At 37.0% G+C, this 26,815-nt stretch overlaps 1 protein-coding gene across 1 annotated transcript in view; it reads left to right on the top strand.

Annotated features, from left to right (window-relative positions):
• Positions 1-8,211, top strand: part of LOC139731965 (glutathione hydrolase 1 proenzyme-like) — a 58,978-nt gene extending 50,767 nt beyond the window's left edge. The window contains exons 5-11 of the mRNA XM_071642837.1: positions 550-617; positions 1,991-2,064; positions 3,086-3,267; positions 4,832-5,304; positions 6,237-6,351; positions 6,966-7,206; positions 7,902-8,211. Coding sequence (XP_071498938.1) covers positions 550-617; positions 1,991-2,064; positions 3,086-3,267; positions 4,832-5,304; positions 6,237-6,351; positions 6,966-7,206; positions 7,902-8,065 — 1,317 coding nt within the window. The 3' untranslated portion in view covers positions 8,066-8,211. The remainder of the gene's footprint in view (positions 1-549; positions 618-1,990; positions 2,065-3,085; positions 3,268-4,831; positions 5,305-6,236; positions 6,352-6,965; positions 7,207-7,901) is intronic.
• Positions 8,212-26,815: the final 18,604 nt, after the last annotated feature.

Genomic DNA, 26,815 nt, shown 5'->3' with positions numbered 1-26,815 from the left:
TGCATCAGTGAAATTTTGAGGAAAATAGGATAATCCATTAAAAAGTTATGAATTTTAAACTTAAGTTTTATTGCCACTGTCGCTGGGTGAGAAGATTACCACAGTTCATGATATCACATACCTTTTTACAGCAAAACATTATAATAGAGATATAATGAAAAATCAACATAATTCACTCTTCTAGCACAATGAAAGAACACTTGACTTGCCTCTTTCAGAAAGCAGGGAGAATTAGATTACCCATACCATCAATGTCAGTAAATTTTATGGAATTGTCTTTGTATTATCTTTATATTGTTCTCCACTGATATCACAATCTAGTGTTTTATCCAACGATGGCAACTAGACATGCAATACAATGTATATGATGTATGCAGTATTGACAAAGATTTCTCTTTGTGCACAATCATGCAATCCTAAAAATGTGTAGTATCTCCCCCCCCCCCCCCAAGTGTAAATGAATTAAATGTCATTAGTACCTTTTGTGACATGCAAGCTATTCTCTGTATTGCTATTGTTACCATTGATGTCGATTCAAACTTTCGACAGAGCGGCTTGTCAGTGGCGGTACCCGGAGAGCTAATGGGTCTAGAGATGGCATGGAAGCAGCATGGAAAGTGAGTTAGCCTCCTTTCAGACTCGGCCTTAATATAACTTTATGCTGCATCAATTCCACTTTGTAGAACGCCCAAGGCGCATACAATGTACATACTACTGTAAAAGTGGTTTCTTTCGCGTACAGAAACTTTCTCGGTTTCCATCGGTGCGGACTTTTTCGTGTGTGTTTAAATTCGCGGTCAGTAATGATAGCATTATACAAGTGACGAGTTCAAAACATTTTCGCGTGATGTTAAATTCGCAGTTCAACCTCAAAGCGCGAAAAGCGCGAAAATAAAACCACTGCGAAAGAAACCACTTTTACAGTATTCAAGGTCACTGGATACATTATTTCCACTACTGTCAAAGACAGTGCTCACTCTCCACTCCCTGGGGAGCATTCCAGCCAGTCGCCAGTTTACAGGCGTGCACATGCTGATCAACCAACATAAACATTCTCATCCTACTGGGTTCCCATTATACTCCTGGGTGGAGAGCAGCAATGTGGACAAAGTGCCTTGCTGAAGGGCTTTTTGCTGATATCAAGGAAGACAAGGAAAACAAACAAACAAACAAACAAACAAACAAACGAGGACAGAGTTTCATGCATGAGTTTATGGGAAAAAGAAAAAAAAATGATTAAAAAATCTGGGATATACAGTATTATAAGCATATCATTCCTGAATTTGGGATGTGAAGACATATCACATCAGCAAAGGTCAAAATGAAATTGGATTGTGCATAATCTTTGATTATCTCTTTTGTGTGATCACACAGCTACAATGTAGTGTACAATTTAAGTAAATTGTCTGATATGGTGTACATTCAAGTGTTAATATAACAGTGTAATGCGTTTAAGGCTACTCTTTGTCTATAATCATACAGATTGACAATTTAAGTGTAATAGGTGTAAATATTGGCTAAGGCTGCTCTGTGTGTAAAATCATGCAGATGTACAAGTCAAGTGTAATGTGTGGGTGTTATGTGTTTGTAAGTCTTCTTTGTGTATAATCATACAGGTAGACATTTCTAGCATTAGTGATTGGCTAAGGCTGCTCTTTGTGCAAGCTTACATGTGTAAAATTCAAGAGTATGTATTTGTGTTAAATGTTGAATGTGTTTAACCACTAGGCTACTCCTTGCCTATGATCATACAGGTAGATACCAAAGTTAAGTGTTTAGCTATTAGGTTGCTCTTTGTGTAAAGTGTACAGGTGTACAATTCAAGTGTATGTATTTGTGTTACATGTTGTATGTGTTTGTTTTAATTGAGGCTACTCCATACGTATGATCGTACAAGTAGACAAGTTATGTGTTAAGTGTTTTGGCTAAGGTTACCCTTCATGTGAGCATACAGGTGTACCATTTAAGTGTTATAATGTGTTTGTTTCAGGCTAAGATGGGAAGACTTGGTTGAGCCATCTGTAGAGCTCGCTAGGACGGGATTCAAAGTCACTGCACAGCTTGGTGAGTCAGTCACTGTGTGTTTGTGTGTATCAATCTGTCTGTCTGTCTCTCTCTCTATGAGTGATGTGTGTATGTTTATAATTGTCCGTCTGCTTCTCTGCGTATGTTTATGAGTGTGTTTGTAGGTGTGCTTACATGTAAGTTTGTGGTGTAGATGTCTGGGTGTGTGTGAGTGCATGCATATATGTCTGTGTTTGTGTTTGTTTATCTTTGTTTGTGTGTGTGTGTGTGTGTGTGTGTGTGTGATGTGTGCAGTTTGTGTATATGCATGTGTGTCTGGTTGAATACATGAGTTGTTACTTGTAATACACATCATCTGCTACTGTCTTGAATTAGGAAACATACCTGGCACATATGTTTCATGATTCAGACTGATGTAAAATGCTCTTTCTTGTGTGTTCGTGTTTCTTTGAATATTGCTGACGAGCAATATTAGTCAGACCTGGGTGGTCTCCCTTATGAGACCATCAGTCTAGCGACATGCAAGATTTATTTTTAATGTTGTAACAGCAGAAGTTTGGTTGGTATGAATATACATTGTGTCATACTGATACATTTAAGTAATGTCCCGGCTTTCGAATTCATGGCCTAATACAATATTTTGTAATCGAGAGAGAATGGCTAATGTGCATTTGTCTTGAAGAAAGTTTCTCAGTGAAAATGTGTGAAAATATGAAGACAATCGTATGTCAGTCCATGTCCAGACAACAGACCAAAAATGATGACCAGAAAACTGAGGTGGGACTGTACATGCACGTACTGTAAAACATGATATATTCGCGGCATGAATTTTTTGTGAATTGGAGCCAACGGCCTTTTTTGCGGCATGAAATTTTCGTGAACTGCCACTGGCATTCAATGCAAATAGTGTAGACAAGAACTTTCGCGTGCATTTTGATTTCTTGGCGCTCGCGAAATTAAAATGCACGCAAAAATTCCTCGTTTTGCAGTATTTGATCAAGGTTGCCAGTTGCAAAATTTGAAACCATCCTGAAGTGAATTGACCTTTTCACTCTCTCAGCTGCCGATATAGCCGAAGCAGATTTTTCATCGATGTCCCAGAACCTGAGAGATCTCTTCGAGAACAAGGTTGCCAACGACACCATCAGGCGGCCATCTCTCGCTCGACTCCTGCAGAGTATAACCACCCAGGGATCACTAGCCCTCTATAATGGGACCGTACTCCAGGAAATAGTAGATACAGTAAGAGACGAAATTCAATCTATATCTCTATCTCTCTATCTACCTATGATCCTTTTATCTACATCTACCTATCTACAAATGTGTCTTAGTATCTTTTTATCTTTAGTAGATAAAGTAAGTGAAGATATTCCATTGGTTCCTGTATCTATCTACCTATCTTTTTGTCTATCCATCTACATTTGTTTCTTTGTATCTTTCTATCTATATACAATGTATGTAGATACAGTAAGTGACAGCATTCAATCTGTTTCTCTATCTTTCTACCTTTCTTTTTATCTACCTATCTGCAATTGTTTCTTTGCATCTTTCTATCTATATGTAGAACGAGATGCAGTAAGTGAAGATATTCCATCTATTTCTGTATCTACATTGTATCTATCTATCTATCTATCTATCTATATACCTATCTTTTTATCTACCTATCTACAATTTGGCCTCAAAGTATCTTTCTATCAATGCAGATACAGTATTAAAGTGAAGATATTCCATTCATTTCTCTATCTATCTACAAGTTGTATATACCTCTCTTGTGATCTACCTATCTACAGTAGGCCTATATGCAATTGTATCTTTTGTATCTTTCTATCACCCAATCTATCTAGCCAGCTATCTATCCATATTTCTGTCTAGAAGATCTGTCTGTGTTGTCTATAAATCTGAAATGACACACCTTAGCAATTATCATTACTCTAATTGTGTACACCTGCAAAAATGAGGCATGATAGCTGAACTCCCAGATGTTTTGTTGAAAAAAAAAATTGTGACCCTGCACCTCAAAACAAACAAAAAGTCGCCAGACATGAATTTTTAGTTAAGACCATATTCTGAAAGAACAGACTTTAAGCTTTAAAATGATGTATAACTCAAATCAAATGGACTCTCCTGACCTATCTAAATATTGGAAAGAAAGCACAAACTCAGGAAAAGTGTGAACTGAGAAAAGAGGCTCTGAAGTACAGTGTCTATTCAAGCGCTTAATCTTTACTAAACCGTGCTGGCTGTGCGATGAATGGGACAAAAAAACAGGAAGTAAACCACCAGAGTAACAACAATGAAGGGATTAACAGATTAAACTGAAATTAAGTATGCCTCATTAACACATTTTATCCACAATTAATGCCAACTTTCAAAGCAGTAACACTATCCTTTCAAAAGTTATTAGAGTTGAAAGTGAAGAGTGTGGACAAGGTTTTTCAGAAATGAAAAAGGGATTCTAAAGACACACCTAATCACACTATTCTACCAAAAATGTTCGAGATAAACTGCTAAAAAAACACACTTTCCTGCCCGTTTTATGAAACCAAATTTTAGCATAATGTAAAAGAAGACCCGCTCTTTCAGAAAATATGAAAAAGTCAAGTTCGGCTAGGTTGACCCATTTCACTTATTTTCAGTCCTCACGCAAAATCAGTGTGTGCGACTTTATGTTCGTTTTGAGGTGCACGGTCACAATTATGCTTCGTCTTGTATTATGTAATTCATACCTGACCATTTTAATGATGTCATTTTATTTGTTTTTGTTTTTGTGTGTTTCTGTGAATCTCCACCTTGACTGAATGTAAAGGTTACTGATGCTGACGGCATCATGACTGTTAAAGATGTGGAGAATTACGAAGCTCTACCGGTGGAGCCAATTCAGTCTTCCTACAGTCACCACCAGGTGTACAGTCTCCCCTCACCCAGCTCTGGACCTGAGGTGCTCACCATCCTCAATGCTCTCAGGGGGTACAACTTGACCACGCCCGGCTCTAACGGTTGGGGCCTGGAGTACCACCGCCTCATTGAGGTGTCGAAGTTTGCCGCCGCGATGTCGCGCCAGCTCGGTGACCCCGAGCAGACCCCGATCGTGGCCAACATGACGGGCGCCATGCTAGGGCGTGAGAGTGGGGAGAGGATACGCGACGCCGTCAACGACACAGCCACGTATCGCCCCTCCCACTACTTTGAGGGCGATGTTTTGCAGCCACTGTCTTTCAACAAGGCGACAGCCCTAGTGACTGTCGTCGATGAACAAAACAACATTGTGTCATTATCAAGGTCAGTCAAAGTCTAGTCCATATGTCCTCCATAAGGCTGAGTCCTTATATGTAATTCAATTTATTCCATGATTTGCACAGATAAACAACATCAAAACTAATTGGGTTTTTCCTCTGACATTATTTCTGAAACATTTCATTTAAACAGTCAGATTTCCTTTGTAGGAAGTTGATTTAGTTAGAGAGGTGATTACATGAGATGTAGGCTCATTTGTGCATTCCGTGTAGTTTGCAAGTTATGTACAACGATATATATCACCCTCTTATACCCATCCTTGAAATCATTATTGGGTTGGGGTTTTTTTAACCTATGTGTATGGGGGTGTTGATTCTGATAGTCGTTTTGATATTTCAAGAGTTGCATATTACAACTCCACCAAGTTTGAACGTTTTGACTGCATCATACTGTTCTTACTTCCTTCCAGTGAACATCTTCTCTTTCAAAGTTAGTTTAGTGAATGCTGCTATGTGTGGGTTTTCTGTGTATGTTTGGACTTTTAGTCAGTTTGTGACTACACTGCGTATCTCTAGTGTACATGAGTGTGAAACTACACTGCGTATCTCTAGTGTACATGAGTGTGAAACTACACTGCGTATCTCTAGTGTACATGAGTGTGAAACTACACTGCGTATCTCTAGTGTACATGAGTGTGAAACTACACTGCGTATCTCTAGTGTACATGAGTGTGAAACTACACTGCGTATCTCTAGTGTACATGAGTGTGAAACTACACTGCGTATCTCTAGTGTACATGAGTGTGAAACTACACTGTGTATCTGTAGTGGACACGAGTGTCAAACTACAGTGCATGTCTGTGTACATGTACATCCCATATAGAGAGATGGTAGAAGAAATACATTGTCACGTCGACCTTTGTCTCTCAGATATGTGCATTGGTGTGTGTGTCTAAATTCTTTTTCTTCTTCTTTCAGCTCGTTAAATGCTCCATTTGGAAGCGGCCTAATGACACCGAGTGGCATCATCCTTAATAGTGCCATGAATAGCTTCAACTGGCCTGGCAAAGTCCTCTCCTTCGAGGTCCCAGAGGTTTGTTTCTGTCATGCTCAATATTCAGTTGTAGTAAAATAAAAAATGATTCAATCTTGATTTTCAAGCCTCGTGGGAAATGTTTAGGAGAGAGGACGTTTGTGATAGTGCCGTGGAGCTGCTGTGTATGATACATACCTGTGGTCTACATAGAAACTGTTCGGTGGTTTGTCGTAATGCACTCACATGTCTCGTGCAGCAAGGATTGATATTGTTGTATTGCCTGCAGTGATTCCAGAATTTGACATGCTGCAGATGGGGCTACAATGAAATGATGTGTATTTATGTATATATTCATATGTTTGTATAGATTCTATAATAAACAAATGTTGCCTTGTTTATCATTGTCATATAACACTTAACAGTCCCCTGGGAGTTATATTTTCTCACAGCGCTCCATGCTTAGAGAAAATATAATCTCTTGGGAGAAATGTAATTCCAAGGTGAATGTCAAGTGTTATCACACACCTCTATAAAGGTGATGCTCACCGTGGCTTTGTTTTGTAAATATTATGAGTCAACTGATTATATTGTTGAAAAGTTACTGTAAAGTCTCATATATCAGTGAATTATCATCCCTCTTTTCTTTCTTAACCTTTCTCCCTTTCCTATAGGCCAATTCCATAGCTCCGGGGCGACGCCCAGTATCCAACATGGTCCCTTTGGTGGCCTGGAGCTCGCAGAATTTGTGCCTGAGCCGCTTTGCCGTGTCCGGCACGGGGAGCAGCGCCATCCAGTCGGCATCGGTGGACGTCGCCCTGAAGGTCATGACCTTCAACCAAACTCTCGATGAGGCCGTGGAGAGGAGAACGAGAGTCTTCCCATCTCTCTACGAGAACGTGGTGGAAGTAGAAGGTGAGAGACATTGTCGTAGAATATCGTCACAAGAAGGGTGTTACCTTGGGATGACTCCACTGCAAGATAGGATTATATTTGGAGGTACAAGAAAGTTTATGATATTTAGTGCATGATATCGGAGTATGTATATAATTGCTTTCTCTATGAGAGCATAGGGATGAATGGGTAGAGATATTTGTGTAGATAGATGGACAGATAAATAAGTTGAGTCTGCAGCAAGATGGGATTATATTGGAAGTACATGAGATTTATGGATAGTGGATGATATCGGAGTACATGTATAATTATACTCTCTGTCTGTGAGTGTATGGATTGGTATGGATAGATAGACTGTAGATAGATGAATAGATAGATACAAGGTAGATAAAATAGGTACAAATATAGCAAATGAGAGGAACATGAAGAAAGTGACATGTGATAGGCATTTATAAAATGAATGACTGATGTAGTTACTCAGTGGGGTAGGTGACTTTGAATGGCATTTACAGAAAATTTTAAATACAAAATATGTGATTGTTGATTGATTGTTTGATTTTTCTACAACACACATTTCCCATAGACACCTGCCCGAGTATACTCGGGACTCGTCTTGAACGGGTTAAGATATACTTGTGTTGTTTATTCATTTATGCCAGCAAGCGTGTTTAGAATTTTGATAATGTGCCTTCTCTTATGTTTTTTTTCTCTTTCAGCTAACCTGAATGCCAGTATAGTAGCCGAACTTACAGCTTTAGGGCACAAAGTTGAGGTGCGACAAAATGACCTCGGGGTCGCCAACATTGCCTCGGAGGTCAAAGATCATCTGTCTGCACATTCCGACAGTAGAAGTCTCGGGGCGGAGGCGGACTTCTACTAACTGCAAACTCATTGACTTTCATATTGAAGGCCATTTTTTTTTAACCCCCAATAATATTGCAATAGTTTCGTACTAAAGTCTCAGATTAATGAACTCATGTTGTGGCTGTTCGAGGCAACAGTTGCGAAAAAGAGGGGGAAAAAATGATTGCGGATGGAGTAATGTCATTGATGTGCTTTCAAGTCATGTATGGCAGTATTACATGTACCTCTTGGAAAAGGTAGAAAGAATTTCATCCAAGGATGATGCAAGGAGTGCAACTAGTCGGAGCTAGCAGCGGAAGAAGCAGGAAACTCCACAGAGACCACTTTGATGTTCTAGAAGATGATATATGTCGTTTTTATGTGTCACGTATGGGGAACTGTGTAGCAAGAAAGCACAAAAATCTTGCCTGTCGAAGTATGTAAGCTATGCAGTAGTCTCTGTTCCATGGTATAGAGTTTGTATAAACACATTTACTCATTACACCAGAGTATATGAGAATAGATATATTCTATTAAAGAACAGGTCGAGAAAATTCTGCGATCTCATTGGTTGAGAGTCGTGCATCAGTTTTTACTGTCAGCTCTTTCGAATTTCTGACAAGCCAAAAGGAAATGTATGATCCAGTGAATTTGCCAAACGTTGGTGATTGTCAGAAGTATGATATAAAGAAGGGATTGCTGACAAAATTGTATCCACCATACTATAAAACAGGTAATGCACATGGGATGTCTTTTTGTGTGTCAGTAGAAATAGTGTGCATGCAATAAATTTGGAATCTCAGTGAATCTACACCCACAATTCACAGCCAAGTCGGTTTAAACAATTTTATAGTTATCATATAATTCCCAACAAATTCCCACAATTCCTAATAACGCACTCAGACCTGTGCATCATTTGTATACGTCTGCCATTGATTGTTTCGTTTGAGAGAAAAGGCATTGACACTACCCCTTCCACCATAAATGTTTATTTCCCACCTGTCAGTCAGAGAAGATGAAGTGACTCCAATAACTTGTTAAACTGCTCTCTCTGTGGATTCTACCAGACTGGACCAGTTTCCTAACTTCTTACCAGCCTGATGAATCAAAATCTGCATTTAGATGACATAGTCTGTTTAACTTGGGACCTACACTACTCATAGACAGGTAATAAGGCTCTGTGAGCAAAGGGATTAATGTCTGAGCAAGAGTAGTTGAGAATATAGAATTCCAATTTCCACTTTTCCAAGTTTGACAACGTGCATCAAAAGTGAATACATTCCTTGTCACAAGTTTTCCTTCTAGCTGATGAAACGGTGTTACACATATTAAAATCAAATTTCAAATTCTGAAGAAGCTCATATTCTTGTGCTGATACATCTGCAATACTGTTTGAGACATCAGGAGTGAGGTGTGTAATAAGATATTAAGAAATATTTCTGAAATTTGTTTGCCGGATATTTTAGAGAGAGCTTTCAGAGTACTAAAATTTATTGCTGTAAAACAAGAAATATTGATGGCATGAAATATTTGCGATTTGGATCTGACGGCCTTTTTCACGGCATGAAATTTGCACGAATTGCCAGTGGCATTCGATGCATATTGTGTATGTAAGAACTTTTGTGTGCATTCAAATTTTGCTAATTTCTTCTCGCGCGAAGTTTGTGAAATTAAAATGCACATGAAAAATGCTGGTTTTACAGTAGTTGTCACAGAAAACCAGTAATTTCTGTTTTGCTTGAAATTCAATTTTACTTCGTTGTGGCAAATTGTGACAATCTGAATTTTTTGTGTTGTGATTTTAGCTATCACATGGGAGATGATGTAGTGTAAATTGAATTATATTGAGGCTGATTCTATTTTTATCCCATAGTGGAGATTAAGCCTGACTGTCAGGTTTGAGGAGACAAAATTCAAAGAATGCACAAAAAGTACTCTTCGATTTCCTCTCATATACCTCTGTGTTCATTTCATTTCAGCATTATTGTTTTCGAAACTGGCGAAAAGGACTGCACCTACCTGGAAATAGGCACAAATGTGATATAACAGATATTGAGTACTGCAGAGTTTAGTCAGAGTTGGATAACTTTATAAACCTACTGTGCTTGTATTAAAGGGAAGGTAAACCCAAAGAGCAATGTGGATTGAGTGAAAGCAGCAACATTAGTAGAACACATTAGTGAAAGTTTAAGGAAAATCGGACAATCGATGCAAAAGTTATGAATTTTTAAAGTTCTGGTGTTGGAACCGCTGGATGAGGAGACTACTAGAGGATATGACGTATGAGTGGACAACAATACAAAGAAAATATAAAGGAATTTCAACAAATATTCACTTTTCTAGAATTATGAAAGAGCAATGGACCAACCTCTTTCAGAAAGCGGGGGGAATAATTGCTACCCTTAACATATGTCAATATCAAGTTGATGGAATTTGTAATTGTCATGAAAAATGAATTTTTGTAGAATTTTGTTTATATTTTCTTGGTATTGTTGTCCACTCATACGTCATAACCTCTAGTAGTCTCCTCATCCAGCGGTTCCAACACCAAAACTTTAAAAATTCATAACTTTTGCATCGATTGTCCGATTTTCTTCAAACTTTCACTGATGTGTTCTACTAATGTTGCTGCTTTCACTCAGTCCACATTGCTCTTGGGGTTTATCTTCCCTTTAAACATATTGAATTTGTTTAGAAATTCATGCAAAACACTCATACGTCCTTCTGCAGGACAACTCTCTTGCTGACTCATGTGCCAAATGTATATTTCTGCTCAATATCCTTTTGTGCACATTGGTGGATTTATATGCATTGCATATTTTTAGAAGCAAAAGGATGTTAACTCAATTGCACTCTACTCTGTGTTATAAGCCCCTTCTGCCTCTCAACTCAGATAGCTGTTGTGGAATACAGTGTAAACTGTATAGATAGATGAAATGTCTTTGTTGTAATGACAGTCATACAGTGTAAGATGTCAGGAGTGCAAATTGCATATCAACCCTTCCCAACCCACAGTTGTCAGTTTCACATGACTTGTAAGAAAACCCAACCGCTTGTTGTTGAAATGGATTCAATGATAAGTGTTCAACTTGTTTAACTGTCAAAGGCTCATACAGCTTTAAGTACAATTCAATTAAAAAAAAAAAAACGCAAGAGAAAAACAGAACAGTAATATAGTGGAACCTTGTTATAAAGAGCTCAGATAGGCCCATGTAGCAAATCTGTTTGATAACATACATGTAGTGATTTTGTAGGTACCAATTCTTTATATTTCTTTGCTTTTGTGCTCTGAAACCTGATATAACAAGGTAATTGTCATGATCTGTAAGTCCTTTTTATGATGAGAGGAGGTGATGATGTCATCACCCCTGCAGTTTGAAATTCTGAAATTTTATCTTTTTTAGATTTAATTTTGAAAAAAAAACCTTTATCATTCTAGTCTTCTGATTTTACTCTGTTTATGAAAGTAAACTTGAATGTGGTATGAATTTTACTTTAACTTATTCTCACAAATTCTACCTCCTAGCAATTGAGTTTACAAGCCATCTGGTAAGGATCCAAGAGAAAAGGTTGCTAATGTCTCAAACTTTAGACTGCATTATTGCCCTTATGCTTCTCAAGAAGTGATTGCTTCCTAATGTTACACTGTAAGGATGTTGACCTTTTTGGATGGTCACATGTCTTGTTGGCATCCTGCCAGAAAATTGACATTCCTGTGCAATCGCTAAATGGTATTGTATTGTGGAGATGTAACAAATAACAGTGATGATACTACATTGTTTACATTGTACAGTACAAGTCACATAGGCCGCATTTGAGCACTCAAAAGTGAATCGAACCAGACCATACCATACTGTACCATGACCATGCAAGTACTTTGGGGAGAAAGCATACCTCAGGCCTTATTTTGGAGCTCAGGTCAGAGGGATTGCACATTATGTATTAAAGGGATCGTATAGTTTTGGTTGAGACTTAACTTCAGGTTTTTATCATTTTTTTTTTGTGAGATAGTGAGAAACCTCTTCTGAAATATGAAAGAGCATGTAATTTCAAGAGGGATTCATTGTTTATTTGATGAAAATTGGCTTTGAAATGGCCGAGATATCCAAACAGAGCGATCCTAATAAAGTGTGGGACCCACATTTCATTACGATCGTTTTGTTTTACTTTGTTTTTAGATGTTACAGCTATTCCAAACCCGAGTTTTATCAAATAAACGTTGAATTCCTCTTAAAGTGGTATGCTCTGTACTATTTAATAAGTGTTTTCTTGGTATCTCGCAAAAAAGTTAAAAGCCCAATTTTCATCTCCACCAATACTGTACCATCCCTTTAACAGGTTCATGCACCTGCCGCGCTTACGCTTACGCTTCATACAGGTGTCCCTGACAAAGAGAATCAACTCTCTGCATTAACGTATGTGCGTGTTACGTGCATTCTTCTCAGGCCAACTTCTGGTACAGAACGCTTTTTGATGACTTCGCCTTCAAGTACTCTATGACATGGTGCGGTTACGATGTGGTAGTCATTTGGAGCAAATATGGAATGCTACAGTACGGTACACTTTGGGAGTGTTCATGCACTCCTCTGGTGCGAGTATGGTACAGTACTGTACGCTTTACAAGAGTGCTTGAACACACGCCATGTAAATGCCGTGCATTGTATGTAAATTTAGATTCCATAAAAAGAGAGAGAAAGAGGGGTGAGCGAGAGAGAATGAAAAGACTCTAGATGCTTGTAGACCCTATAGTTCATGTACTGACTGCCTCTGTGACAACTATGCAATATTTTGTTCAGTGCGGGGCAGTGCTACCATTCCGAGGTTGTGTAGTTATGTCACATTTTTAAAACACAACAACAACAAAAACAAAAACAAATGCAAACAATTTACCCACTAAAAGAGGATGTACAATTATGCAGAATGATATTGTATAATCTGCTATATAGTGCAGTAATGCCATATATTCAGATCAGTGGAAATGGATTATGATATGATGTAGATTATGATATTATGACATATACTGGTATACCAAAGCTGAAAGGATTATATTTAATTGCATTGTCATTCCAGACAAACAGAAAAGGAGAAATACATGGCCAGGACCAATGGCTGTATTTTGTATGTGATGTATACAATGGCAGATCCAGGAGGGGGCACCCTGGGCGCGTGCGCCTCCCCCCCCCCCCCCCCCCCCCCACCCCACTCCCTTTGTTTATTTTTTTGTTAAAACAGAAGAAATAAAACGGAAAAAAATGGAGGGGGGGGAGGCATGTGCGCCCCTTTTATGGAATTCCTGGATCCGCCCCTAATAAACGTACTGCTGTCAGGTCATCATTATGTATGTATGCATGTATTCAAATCCTCTGTTGCTGTATACAACTGCCTTATCTGGGGGATTCCCCCTCAATGGGTTTAAGTGTGATAGTTTTGTGATAATGATGATTATAATGGGATAAACTGCACAATCCTCTTCTTTTCACCTCAGTCATTCATTCCTCTGTTGAAATCAATGTCTGTCATTCGTCTTTCAAATAGCGCCAAATCATTCTTAGAGGTACTTGTTCTGTTATATGATGCATCACGCGTTACCCCGGGGTATCACGTTGTTTAGCGCCACCTCACATCCACTCGAGGACAGCCGCAGAGAAATGCATGCACTGTGTGTGTGTGTACATAGTCATTCCCATGCCACTGCATGTTATACTATGCATGCATGGCACGCTGTGCTAGCAATATCGTGTGCTTCGGTGCAGTGCAGTGCAGTGCAGTGGCTAGCGCGCGCTAGCTCCAGCACCAAAATAATTTCCACTTTTTGGCAACCCAGGGTACAACCTTTTAAAAAAGATAAATAATTCAACAAAATGGCTGATTTTTATTTGGTACCCCGGGATACCATTTATGTCATATACTTCACACCCAATAAGAGCTGTATCTCTATTGTTATCGTACACACTCCTTGTTTGATATTGTGTGGTACCTCTTATTAACACTCTCATATCAGGACAAAAACAAAAATAACCCTGCAAAAAAATATATATATATATCTGTAAAGGATTATTTCATTTTTTACTAAAATGAGCAAATTGCAAATTGAGAAATTTCTTGAATACATTGTCACAGAGTGTAAGGTATTGTGATCTTTTATGATTTTCTTTCAATCTGTGATTCATCTTCAATTGTTTAAAGGACAAGTTCACCTTCATAAACATAAGGATTGAGAGAATGTAGCAATATTAGTAGAACACATCATTGAAAGTTTGAGGAAAATCAGACAATCCGTTCAAAAGTTATGAATTTTTGAAGTTTTTGTGCAGTACCCGCTGGATGAGAAGACTACTGCAGCGTATGAATAACTTAGATGTCACATGCGTACAACAATATAAGGAAAATATAAAGAGAATTTCACAAAATTCCATCTTTTGAAAAAAGTACACATTCCCCTGACTCGTTACCGATAAATGTTATGGGTAATATTATTCCCCCAGCCTTTAGAAAGAAGCAAGTCAATTGCTCTTTTATTATGCGAAAAAAGTGAAAATATGTTGAATTTTCTTTTATATTTTCTTTATACTGTTGTACACATATGACTCACAAGCTGTAGTAGTCTCCTCATCCAGCGGTTCCAACACAAAAATTTAAAAAATTCATAACTTTTGCATCGATTGTCCAATTTTCCTCAAACTTTCACTGATGTGTTCTACTAATATTGTTGCATTTTCTCAATCCTTATGTTTATGAAGGTGAACTTGTCCTTTAATGCAGCAATCATTCCTTCTTGTTTTGTTCCATTCATACCATGGATATTAATGATATCGCACAGATTATCATTCCAAACGGCAGTGAAATGACATTCTCTCCCTGGGTTTTGGTACTCCTGTATTAAGTCATGTGTATTTTATTAAGTAATAGAATGAATTGCCATCTTTTAATCAGAGATTATATGAAGAGTTTGTTCGCAAAAACCGATAAGTCCATTTTTGGAGATTTTGAAGTACAGTCTCTATCATAAAGTACAAAATAATACCTTTAAAATGATATATTGGTCACTACATATAAAGGTATATTTTTGTAGTTATGGTCAAAAGAAGCAAACATTTTCGTATAATTTTCTTTATTTTTCCTGACCTTTAATCGCAAATATATCCATATGGCAAATATGGACTTATCGGTTTTTGCAAACAAACTCTTAATATCTTTTTTTATTTCAAAACAAGAGTTAATGGAAATAGCGTGAATTTATCATCGAGTCATTGATTTCAAGATGCACTCATTCCCCTGTGCAAAGTGTGTGTTTACTGAGCTCCAGCTTTCACGGTATTGTGCTGTGAGCCCTGAGCAGGCTGTAATGTGATGTCATAATAGGGCCGTCCTCTTTAATACTCGTAATCCTGAGCTCAATTGGACCAACCATTCAAAGAGATTCTCTCGTGGTGTAGTGGTAAGAGTTTGAACAAAATCCAGCAAGGTCTGATGAAGTTACACCACTATGAACGAAGAAGACCACAAGGGGAGAGTCATCAATTTGGGAACAAGTTGTTTTATGAGCCTCCATTCATTTCCGCGCAAAATTCCCTTCAATGTTGGTTCCGCTGTCAGTCATTAGTTTGCATTGTCCATCTCCCCAATGATTCCAGTGCATATGAAAAAGACATTCCGCCATGAGTTATCTCGGCCTCAATATTGATCCCAGAGGAGGGAACAAATTGCAATCAAACGAAACCCAGATTCCAAAGACTTTCACAAACAAAACATTTTGAGAGTTGTCTAAGATTGACTGTTGCCCCTTGGTTGTTGCTAGATTTCAAAAAGGTGTCACTGTCTTATTCCTTTACTGATTATTGTCATATTTTCACTGATTCATTTGGATGCTGTAATCTTCTTTATGTGAAGAAATACTTGACCCTAATGAGAAATGTGGTTTCCTGAAATAGGATGAGAAATTCTGGTCGTGCAATCAAACTGGTCAGTCATATTGCTTGTGGAACGTGAGACGTTCCCAGGAATGCACGTCATCGCGCCACTTGCTTTTTAATGTCGATTTGAATTCATTTCAATTTCCAGCCAATTTTCCGAGAAAGTGTATTCTTCTTGCTCTAGTGGTGTGATGGCGGCACGACATTTGCTGTTATAGTAGTATTTTGGCATAATTGATGATTTTGTGTGTAATATCTGTATGTGAAAGATAAAAGCAATATTGGTGTTTTCCTGGTCGAGTGTGATGTAGCATTTTTTGTTCAATTTCTGATATAGGTATGAAATGTTTGTGTAATGACTATGATATATATATCATGGATTATTTATATTTCTTCTGTTGCAATGCCACCATCTCTCTTTCCAGAAACGTGTTAGTTACCTCTTGGGGAGCAGCCATTCCTTTGTTAAATCTCACTTGAAGACCAGGATTTAAGCCATCCAAAGAAGCGATCAATTCTTCCTTAAACTACTGCAAAAGTCCTTCTTCTTTCTTTTTCTTTCTTGATTTTGAGAAAAAGATTTGAAGACATAATATGAGACCTTTGTACGTAGTTCATGACAAAAATTTGGTGGAAAGAGTAACCATGGTACTTAATGTCAAGTGGTTATCTATCTGAACTTTATTTTGAGGGGCTATTCGTACAAGTTCTAAATGTTCTTGACCACATTGACAGAAGAGAGGAAAAGGAACTGGAACTCTTCTTCAAGAGCAATTTTATATCTGGAATGGATGATTATGAATGGAATTACCATGGTATTTTGATGATTATGTTGTTTTCCTCCAGAGAAATAAAAGATTGTGAAGAAAACTAATCTTCAAAGTAATATTTCTTAGTGAAGTTTGTGCAAATTTTTAGTTATGTTATGACTGTGATAGACATTACTGATATTATTAATGTTGTTTACTCCTGGTATTGTAATTTCGGTCTTTAAGTTTTTTCAAGGATTTTTTTTAATTGTTTTTTTTTATATTAACAAATAACCTCAAGCAAGGATACAGATGTTTGACTCATGTTACAATGCTGAAAAGTTTTAATGATGTTTATCATGTATATCATAACAATTTTCATGAATTTTTTCTATAGGGGGATCACTTCACTCATCTCTTGTACTTTTTTTTGTCTCTAAGAAGGATTTTGATTGAAGTTTTATTTGTCTAATGAACAGATTATTTTTTTTCTACACATGACTTTAAGACTCATAGTTCTTTTTAAATTTGATTAACAAATGATATCATTGCCAGATATTATCAATCGTCATTATGCAGTAGCATACTGTATCAAAGGGGCTATAACAAGAAAAATTATTGTCTACGTGAAGCATTATTAACATCATGAAACTGATAATGTACATAACTCAACTTCTGGAACATGAGAGATATAAATATGCAGGGTATATTGTGCAGGTATTCCAAGTAACAAAGCCATTCTCTTCTCTATGTCAAACCTATTTTACCAGAAAACTGAAAGACTATATGTGAGAGGCGTGTATGCTAAGATAAAAACAGTCATGAATATTGATTTATAATAAAAGATGGAATATTATTATGCTTTCTGGTTGTAGTGCTTTTTGTTTTATTTGACTGATTCTTGATCAGTGTGATTCAAGTAACTTGGGCACTTCTTCACACTTTGAACTTTTTATTTCTGGAAGTATTATATATTCATTCATATATATATATATATATATATATATATATATATATATTAATTTCTGGAAGTATTATATATTCATATATATATATACATATATATATATTTTTTTTATATTATATATAATATATATGTATATATATGAATTAATGAGCTATGCACCATTTTTATACATTTCAAAGTAAGTCCATCATCAGATATAGCAAAATTAAACCTTTCCAAAAAACCTCACTTGTAACATAACAAGGAATATTCTAGAAGGTATGATTAAAAATATCCTGTATTTTCTTATCATTTTCTTTGGTTTTTTTTCAGCAGCTTTAATCACAAATATCTCAACTTAACAAGAATGGATTTAGCTCGTTTTGCAATAAAATTCGTCGTATGTATACACTGTAGTACATGCATAACATGAGAGAGAGAGATGATGCCCTTCTCATGCATTGTATGAACTCCAATGCATGAGATTCATGCTGAGCGATACAATATCATAAAAACTCAAATATTTTGACCCCATCTCAGAGGAATGGCTCCTATGATAATATTGTAATATAACTGAATCTCAGTGAAAAGATCAGTGTACATCAAAGCTTAAAGGGACTGTACAGTACTGGTTGAGGTAGGGATTCATATTTTGAACATTCCTAAGTGAGATAATGAAAAGCCTCCTATGAAATATGAAAGAGCATGTAATGTTAGGAAGGATTCAACGTTTATTTGATGAAAATTGGTTTTCAAATGGCTGAGATATCCAAAAAAGTGCTAATAATAAAAGGCGACATGCCCCAACTTTATTAGGATATCTTTGTTTCACCTTGTTTTTGGATATCTCAGCCATTTCAAAACCGATTTTCATCGAACAAACTTTTGATACCCCTTAGAACTGCATGCTCTTTGACATCTCATAGAGTGGTTTCTGAATATCTCGCAAAATGTTAAAAGCTAAATCGACACCTTGACCAGAACTGTACACACCCTTTAAAGGGATTGTATACTTTTGGTTGAGATGGGGGATTCAGATCTGAACTTTTTGCAAGATAATTAGAAACTACTTAAGTAGCATAGAATTCTAAGAGGAATTCATAGTTTACTAGTATTTTGATGAAAATCGGTTTTGAAATGGCTGAGATCCAAAAGCAAAGTAAAACAATGTGGTCCTGAGGTCCCACCTTTATTAGGACCTCTGGTTTTGGATATTTCAGTCGTTTCAAAACCAATTTTCATCAAATAAACTTTGAATTCCTCTTAGGTATGCTATTTCATATTTCATAAGAGGTTCTCATTATCTCACAAGAATGTTTGGAAACCTGGATGAGTTGGTAGCGGCAGCAAATATTAGTAATTTACTTGCATTGCAGAAAACTTGGACCCCAAGCCAATAAAAAGAAAAGAGAGATAGACAAGATATTTTTTTCTTGCTTTGTCGTTGTTGAAAACAAGTTCGGAAAAAGTATAGAGGTCACTATTTTCCTTGTGGCAATCTTTCTACATATTTATTCCATCTTTTATATTTCAATTTTCTTCAATTTCATCTCTGACTCTGAAAGATTGCTGGGGTAAAAAATAAATGGACTTATCTAGAACATGGCTCACACAACTCACACAAGCTCAATCATGTGCACACACAGAATCTGATCACATTCTACTAGGAATATACTCATGTGCAATTTGTGATTTGATTTGTCATCGTGACAAATTAGAGTCAGATTCTTACGCTAGTCACCCGTTCCCTAACTATCAAGATAGATGGTAAGTTTCCCTAACTCTTAAAATGTTATGTTAGGTTGTTCATGACACTGCAATCTATCGAGTTAAGACAGGTCCTTTCTAATACAGTGCACTCTCGTAATAACATTCATGGTTATAACGAAAATTTGAATACAGCAAAGTAAAATTCACGGCCTAAAAATTGTCGACTATTATAGATAATGAATACACTTCATTTGTTTTGTTCGGATATAACGAAATTTTGATATAGCGGGCCGGGGGAAAAAACAAACAAACAAACAAACAAACAAACTGGCAGTCCCGATCCGGACTTCGTTGTAATATAAAGGGAGTCGCCTGTTCCATAATAACTTGATGCTTTCATAGAGGGTATAAACGCAACTGCATAACATGGATCTCCGCCATGCTACATGAAATGAATAGGCCTAAAACAAATTGATTAGCAAAAGACGAGTGCCTTGACAATCAATTGCATCACGACTAATGGAAGAGACTTTTTCTTTGGTTAAGTGCAGGCTTCATGATTGAAGATAAATGCACCTGTTGTTTTTTTTTTGTGTGTGTATGTGTGTGTCGGTATAATATAGGTCGTTGGAACTTGAACTTTAAAAGCTCAATTAATTGTTTTCTCCTATAGGTCTCTGTGATGTAGCACATCGGCCTTATACGGTATATCTATATCTACGTGATGCATTGATCTGAGTGATGATGCCATAACCTCTTTAACTGCTATATTATTGATGTTTGATTAAAGTGCTTCATAAAATGAAAATTTCAAGATGTAGCCAAAAAAAAAAAAAAAATGCTGCAATTCGCTTGTCCAATTTTGGCGAGCAAATGCAGTAAAATGGAATCAAGAGGGGCCTGAGCTTTCGAGCCTGTAGCAGAATCTTCCTCAGAGACAAAATGACAAACATGTAGGGCCTAAGGGAAAGTAATTACAGGGACGTTACAAACAACAAGCACATTCTGATGTGATATGAGGAGGGCTAGGAACACAGAACAATGCAACCAAAAGGAATAGGCTGGTTAGAAGTCAAAGGCAAGGAGCCAAACAGTTAAGGAAGGGGATTGAGGCAGGGGGGCGAACAGACAAAAGGCAGAGGTGGGCCAGTGATGATCCCAAGGATAATGGGTGGCAACCTATGAAGGATAAAGATGAATAGGGAGGCAACATCAAACAGGATAAGGAACAACACAAGGGTAAAGAAAAGAAAAAGTCGATAGAGTGAAATTGCAACAGCATGAGTGAAAGGAAGGGGGGGGGGGGCAGTGAACAAGCAGCAAGCCCTAAACCCGGTGTATCAAGATGTGCAAAAGAAGAAGAAGAAGAAGAAGATGAAGAAGGAGGAGGAGGAGGAGAAGAAGAAGAAGAAGAAGAAGAAGAAGAAGAAAGAAGAAGAAGAAGAAGAAGAAGAAGATAACCAACTAACAAGGGCAAGGTACAAAACATATCAACATATTATAATGTTAAAAAAGGTAGTAAGTGCTATAGGGTCGAAATATAAAAGTCCACCAAAAGACGAAGTCATGACAATGGCATAAAGAATAGTTAGTAGATGAAAGATAATTCTTCGAGATTAAATAGGAAATTCTATTCTGTGGGATTTGTACAGTGTGCGCTAAAGGAAATGAGAGGTGTTTGACGTTTGTGTACCTAATTTACATCAATGAGGGTGATCACACACTATCCAACAACTGAATAATATTGTTGATGAGAAATGTTAGAATATATCATAGACCTTATAGAATAGAAAACTTCACGGGAGGGTAGATTCCTTGCTAGATCTCCGTGTAAATGCAAATTGCATGAATAAAGTCGATAACATTAGATAATCAAGCTGTTTACATAACTTTAATCCACTTTAATCTCATCTTTGATTGATTCTTTCCACATCAATGCGACTTCTCAAATCAGCAGGATATGACCAGAGGCATGCGACCACGCAAGCTTGAATATAGAGAAATCAAGAAAATAACAAAGAAAAAGGGGAAGAATAAAAAAAAGAAGAAGAAACAAGAATACATTTAACAATGCAGGGCCTAAGAAAGACTTTGGCCTAAAGACAGAAAAAAAAGTATAAGAAAGAAAAAACTAAAGAACGTAGAAAGAATTGTGAATAACAGGATCTCTTTATTTATAGGTATATTAATTAAATCATTTATTCATTTTTATGCACTCATGATTGTACTCATTTTATTAATTGCAAGTATTATTGAAAAATATTCATCTGTGGTATTATACAAAATGCTCGTATCATATAAAACATGCCGACCCCGACCTGGCGTCCGTAAAGTTTTAGCCCGAAAGCGCCCTCTCTGGCCAAAAGTTGAAATGTCCGGAGTTTGTGTAACATCGAAACTGCATTGACTTTGCACAGAGAAGCGCATACGTAACTTTCTCCACTGCCACACGCTTCAGCACCGCGCATGATACACAGGGGGGCATGCAGGCACCGTACGGCTACCGGTACCCAACACACGTACGGTACCATTATACCACCGCCGTGAGTGTGTGTTACGTATGACGACCATTGACCAGCTATCGTCATCGAGGTGTAGATCTCGTTGTGTAATTTTGGTAAATCACAACAAAATCAAACTGTTTAAGTGCATGTAGTAAACAAGGCTCCAGAACAGCTTCTGGACACACCTAGATCAACAAAATGGCTCTTCCTAGTCGGGCATGTTCGGTTCTTCGAGGAGGATTAGGTGAGTAACATTCTCCTTTCGTACCCAAATTTTACCGACTGTAGGCCTACCTTCTGTCGATTCAAGACTGCCGTTTCACCAAACCCAAGCAAGTAATGGAGCCTCAAAAGTTCCTCGACAAATTTAGAACTTGTTTCTGTCGGACCATGCAGACACTCAGCTTGAACGAAGTTATAAGTGTGATTTCAACTTCAGTCTTAAAAAATGGATCTACATCTAGAGAAAATCTAACGTTAGTGAAGTTCAGACAGTGAAGTGTTTAAATCGAAGCCTGTTTGTCAAAGGAGTAAATTAATCGTGATAATCTTGAATAAATTTATACGACAGCTGCTTGACTTTGGCTCTGGAAACTAAGTTGTAGAATCTAGTCTAGTCAGTCGTCATTGGCACATTTACATTGCATTGCTGTCTTTATAGGCCTAACTAGTAGACATTCTATAGGCCTACTTTTCGATTAAATACCTGGTAATGTTAGACTATCTCTTTGTTGAAAAAAAAAGAAGGAAACTTTGTGCAACGTCTTTTGTGTGATTATAAAACATGTAGAAAATCCAAGAACATGAAAACAAACAAAAAATATGAACTAGGAGTAAATTAGGAGTAGAAATGAGAGAGGAGAGCGTACAGACCTCCGCCAAGGCCAAGCGTCTCATTCATGTCATTTCCACCCATATTAAGCTGAAAATCGCCCAATATCAGTCCGCGAAACCCGCTCATGAGGACCGCCCCCGCGTACGAGGATGGTCCCTCCTCATGAGGACCTCCCCCCGCCTCATGAGGCCCCCCGGGGAATGCCTCATTCACTTCTTATTCATCTCACATCTGACGTATAAATTGTCGCAACTTTGCACGGTGATTTTTTGTTACACACACATGTCCACTATCCATGATGAAAAGAAGAAAAAATCCTGTCTGTTTTTTTTTTTCAAAAATCGAGTTTTAATCAACCGATGCAGAGCGCCCATCAAAACACGGGCGCCAGCGCGTTCGCACAATGCAAGACTGCCGCACCTAGCGGCCTGATCCGACTAAATATTTTCGATGCTTCTTTTCTGCGGCTCTCACCTCTCCGCGCACGAATCAGCCTCGTGAAGCTGAAGTCTGACATCTTTTTACACAAATTCGTAACGAGAAAAATTAAATCAGTACTAACCTGATCTTGTCCATATATTCCGAATTACTATTCCACACTGATAGAGTAGGTGGGTAGATGACATACTCCAGTTTGTTGGCAAAATAATCACTTTGTAGGTATGACGAGTTGGGCAAGTCCAAGATAAGGTCCCCTCAGAAGGCAAAATTTCATCTTTGCTCAATATTGACATGTTTGGTATCATTTTGAAGCTTATGAGTTGAAGTTTTGATTTCCATGGAGGAAAAAATGATATTATGTAAGTTTATGCAAATTTCAAGGGCTTCATTTGCATAAATGTGAAACACAGCGTTACGTATGGGACATTTATAAAAATTCATATTAATTCAAAGGAAAGCAAATGATATTTGATTAATATGTGGACATAAGAAGTTCATCAAATAGTTTAACTTGGTATAAAAATTTAGGGAATATGCAAATGATTATGCAAATTAGCTCGTGTCCTATCATGAGATGTCCCATACGTAACAAATTGAGGTCATTTTTTTAGGTTTTTTCTGAAATTGCTAAGGATATTTTAATGCCCTTTTGGAAAGTTCTAATTTATTGTTTAGAGAAATTGAATACCATAGAAAAAAGAAAAAACAGTAAAAGAAATATATTCTATTAGGCATTGAAATAATGTTACGTATGGGACAAATGCGTTACGTATGGGACATCCTCATACATATTGCATGTGAATGCATGTAGCAAGCTGGGAAGGTCTCTCAGTATACAAATGGTCAATCATCCTGAAGAAAGCATCCCAACATTGTAGCTACTTTTTGAGTTTTAGACACTTGAAACAATGCATGTACTTGACTGAACAATTTTCAGAAAGGGGGAGGGGAAAATGGCAAAATACACAATGACAAATCAGCATTAAAGGGATGGTATAGTTTTTGTAGAAATGGGGATTCAGTTTTCAACATTTAATGAGATGATTGGAAACCAATTATATGAATTACTAAAGAGCATACAATCCTAAGACTAGAGGAATTCAAAGTTTATGTGACGGAGATCCAATTTGAAATGGTTGTGATATATACAAAAAATATATAAAGTAAAATGATTCCTTTTTATTGCAAGTAATACACAATTCAGTTTCAATAGTAGCCGCGACAAAATTCATGGGTATACATACTGAGGTGTGACTCGAATCAATGACCTGACTGCTAGATAGACATCATCTACTCGATCACTGGGGTTCCACGCAGCAGGTATTGCTTATTTATTGAAATTAATATTTCTTGTGTCAAGTCATTTTTTATTGAAACTAAATGGCAAACTGCCCTTCATCAATGGAAGTAAACACTTTAAACTATTCAATTTTTCAGTAGTAACTATCCTGATAAAAATAGGGCATACATACTCAGGTTGGTCATAAAAAATATAGAATATGATTAAATATGATTATGATGGTAGATATATGGGGGATATTGTTCCCATATCAATCTGGAACAGCATTTGAGTAATTTCAACTGATTCTACCTCAATGATTATGCAAAAAATTGTTTATGGGTATTTTGCAAAATTATTTTGCAAAATACCCATATAAACTTGGTTCTCCACACACTAAACGAATGGGGGACAAAGGGCAGGCATACTTAGGTTGGTCATAAAAATATAAAAATATGACTGAATATGATTATAATGGTGAATATTCGGGGAATAATGTTTCCTTGACAATCTCGATCAGTATTTGAGTAGTTTCAACTGATTTTACTACAATAATTATGCAAAATACCCATAAACATGGTTCTTCACACACTAAATGAATGGGGGACAAACTGTCCCATACGTAACTGTCCCATACGTAACACGTCATGTCTGTCTTTAATTAGAACCTGTAATTAGAGCTTTTTGCCTAATGACATGAAACTTACCTGTGATAATCTTGAGTGTTGTGACTTTCATCACAGTGAGTTACAAGTTGTAGAATGAAATACTTTCAGAGAGTTTTGAGGTTGAAAAAAATGTTCAAAAAAACAAAAGTTTTCTGGTCCCATACGTAACGGCACATATTTTCTCTTCTAGAATATAATTGTCACGGTCATTTTTCTCAATTTTTTACATGTTTATACTTCTCCTAGATATCAATCACCATGATGAAGTTCAATATGATCAAAGGCCATTAACACTATTTTTCAGGTCATAAAAGTCTCTGAATGTCCCATACGTAACGCGCGCATTATCTTGGACTTGCCCAGTTCACTTTCTTCGTCAATTCCGCCCACGATTCCGCCGTTTGGGCGCTTTTTCTGGAATCATCCCGCGACGCGACGTACGTCGCATCACATCACACATCCAGCACATACCAGTCTGGTATGTGCTGGATGCGTGATGTGATGCGACGTACGTCGCGTCGCGGGATGATTCCAGAGAAAGCGCCCAAACGGTAAGCGGGCGGCGGAATCGTGGGCGTGAAATCACGTGAAACACAGCGTTACGTATGGGACATTTATAAAAATTCATATTAATTCAAAGGAAAGCAAATGATATTTGATTAATATGTGGACATAAGAAGTTCATCACATAGTTTAACTTGGTATGAAAATTTAGGGATTATGCAAATGATTATGCAAATTAGCTCGTGTCCTATCAAGAGATGTCCCATACGTAACAAAATGAGGTCATTTTTTTAGGTTTTTTCTGAAATTGCTAAGGTTATTTTAATGCCCTTTTGGAAAGTTCTAATTTATTGTTTAGAGAAATTAAATACCAGAGAAAAAAGAAAAAAAAGTAAAAGAAATATTTTTTGTTAGGCATTGAAATAATGTTACGTATGGGACAAATGCGTTACGTATGGGACATCCTCATACATATTGTATGTGAATGCATGTAGCTAGCTGGGAAGGTCTCTCAGTACACAAATGGTCAATCATCCTGAAGAAGGCATCCCAACATTGTATCTCCTTTTTGAGTTATAGACACTTGAAACAATACATGAACTTGACTGTACAATTTTCAGAAAGGGGGAGGGGAAAATGGCAAAATACACAATGAAAAATCAGCATTAAAGGGATGGTATAGTTTTTTTGTAGAAATGGGGATTCAGTTTTCAACATTTTAAGAGATGATTGGAAACCAATTATATGAATTACTTAAGAGCATAAAATCCTAAGACTAGAAGAATTCAAAGTTTATGTGATGGAGATCCAATTTGAAATGGTTGTGATATATATAGAAAAAAATGAAAAGTAAAATGATTTTTTTTAATTGCAAGTGATACACAAATTGTCCTTATTCAGTTTTCAGCAGTAGCCACAACAAAATTCATGGGTATACATACTGAGTTGTGACTTGAATCAATGACCTGACTGCTAGACAGACATCATATATCTACTTGATCACTGGGGTTCCATGCAGCAGGTATTGCTTATTTATTAAACTTAATATTTTTTGTGTCAAGTTGTTCTTTATTGAAACTAAATGGCAAACTGCCCTTCATCAATGCAAGTAAACACTTTAAACTATTCAATTTTTCAGTAGTAACTATCCTGATAAAAATAGGCATACATACTCAGGTTGGTCATAAAAAATATAGAATATGATTGAATGTGATTATGATGGTAAATATCTGGGGAAT

Source organism: Diadema antillarum, unplaced genomic scaffold (genome assembly GCF_040938485.1).
Source record: "Diadema antillarum isolate AM-2024a unplaced genomic scaffold, OU_Dant_1.0 seq00000389_RagTag, whole genome shotgun sequence".
NCBI lineage: Eukaryota > Metazoa > Echinodermata > Echinoidea > Diadematoida > Diadematidae > Diadema > Diadema antillarum.
Note: the sequence above shows the minus strand (reverse complement) of the source record. Positions and strands in the feature narration are given on the sequence as shown.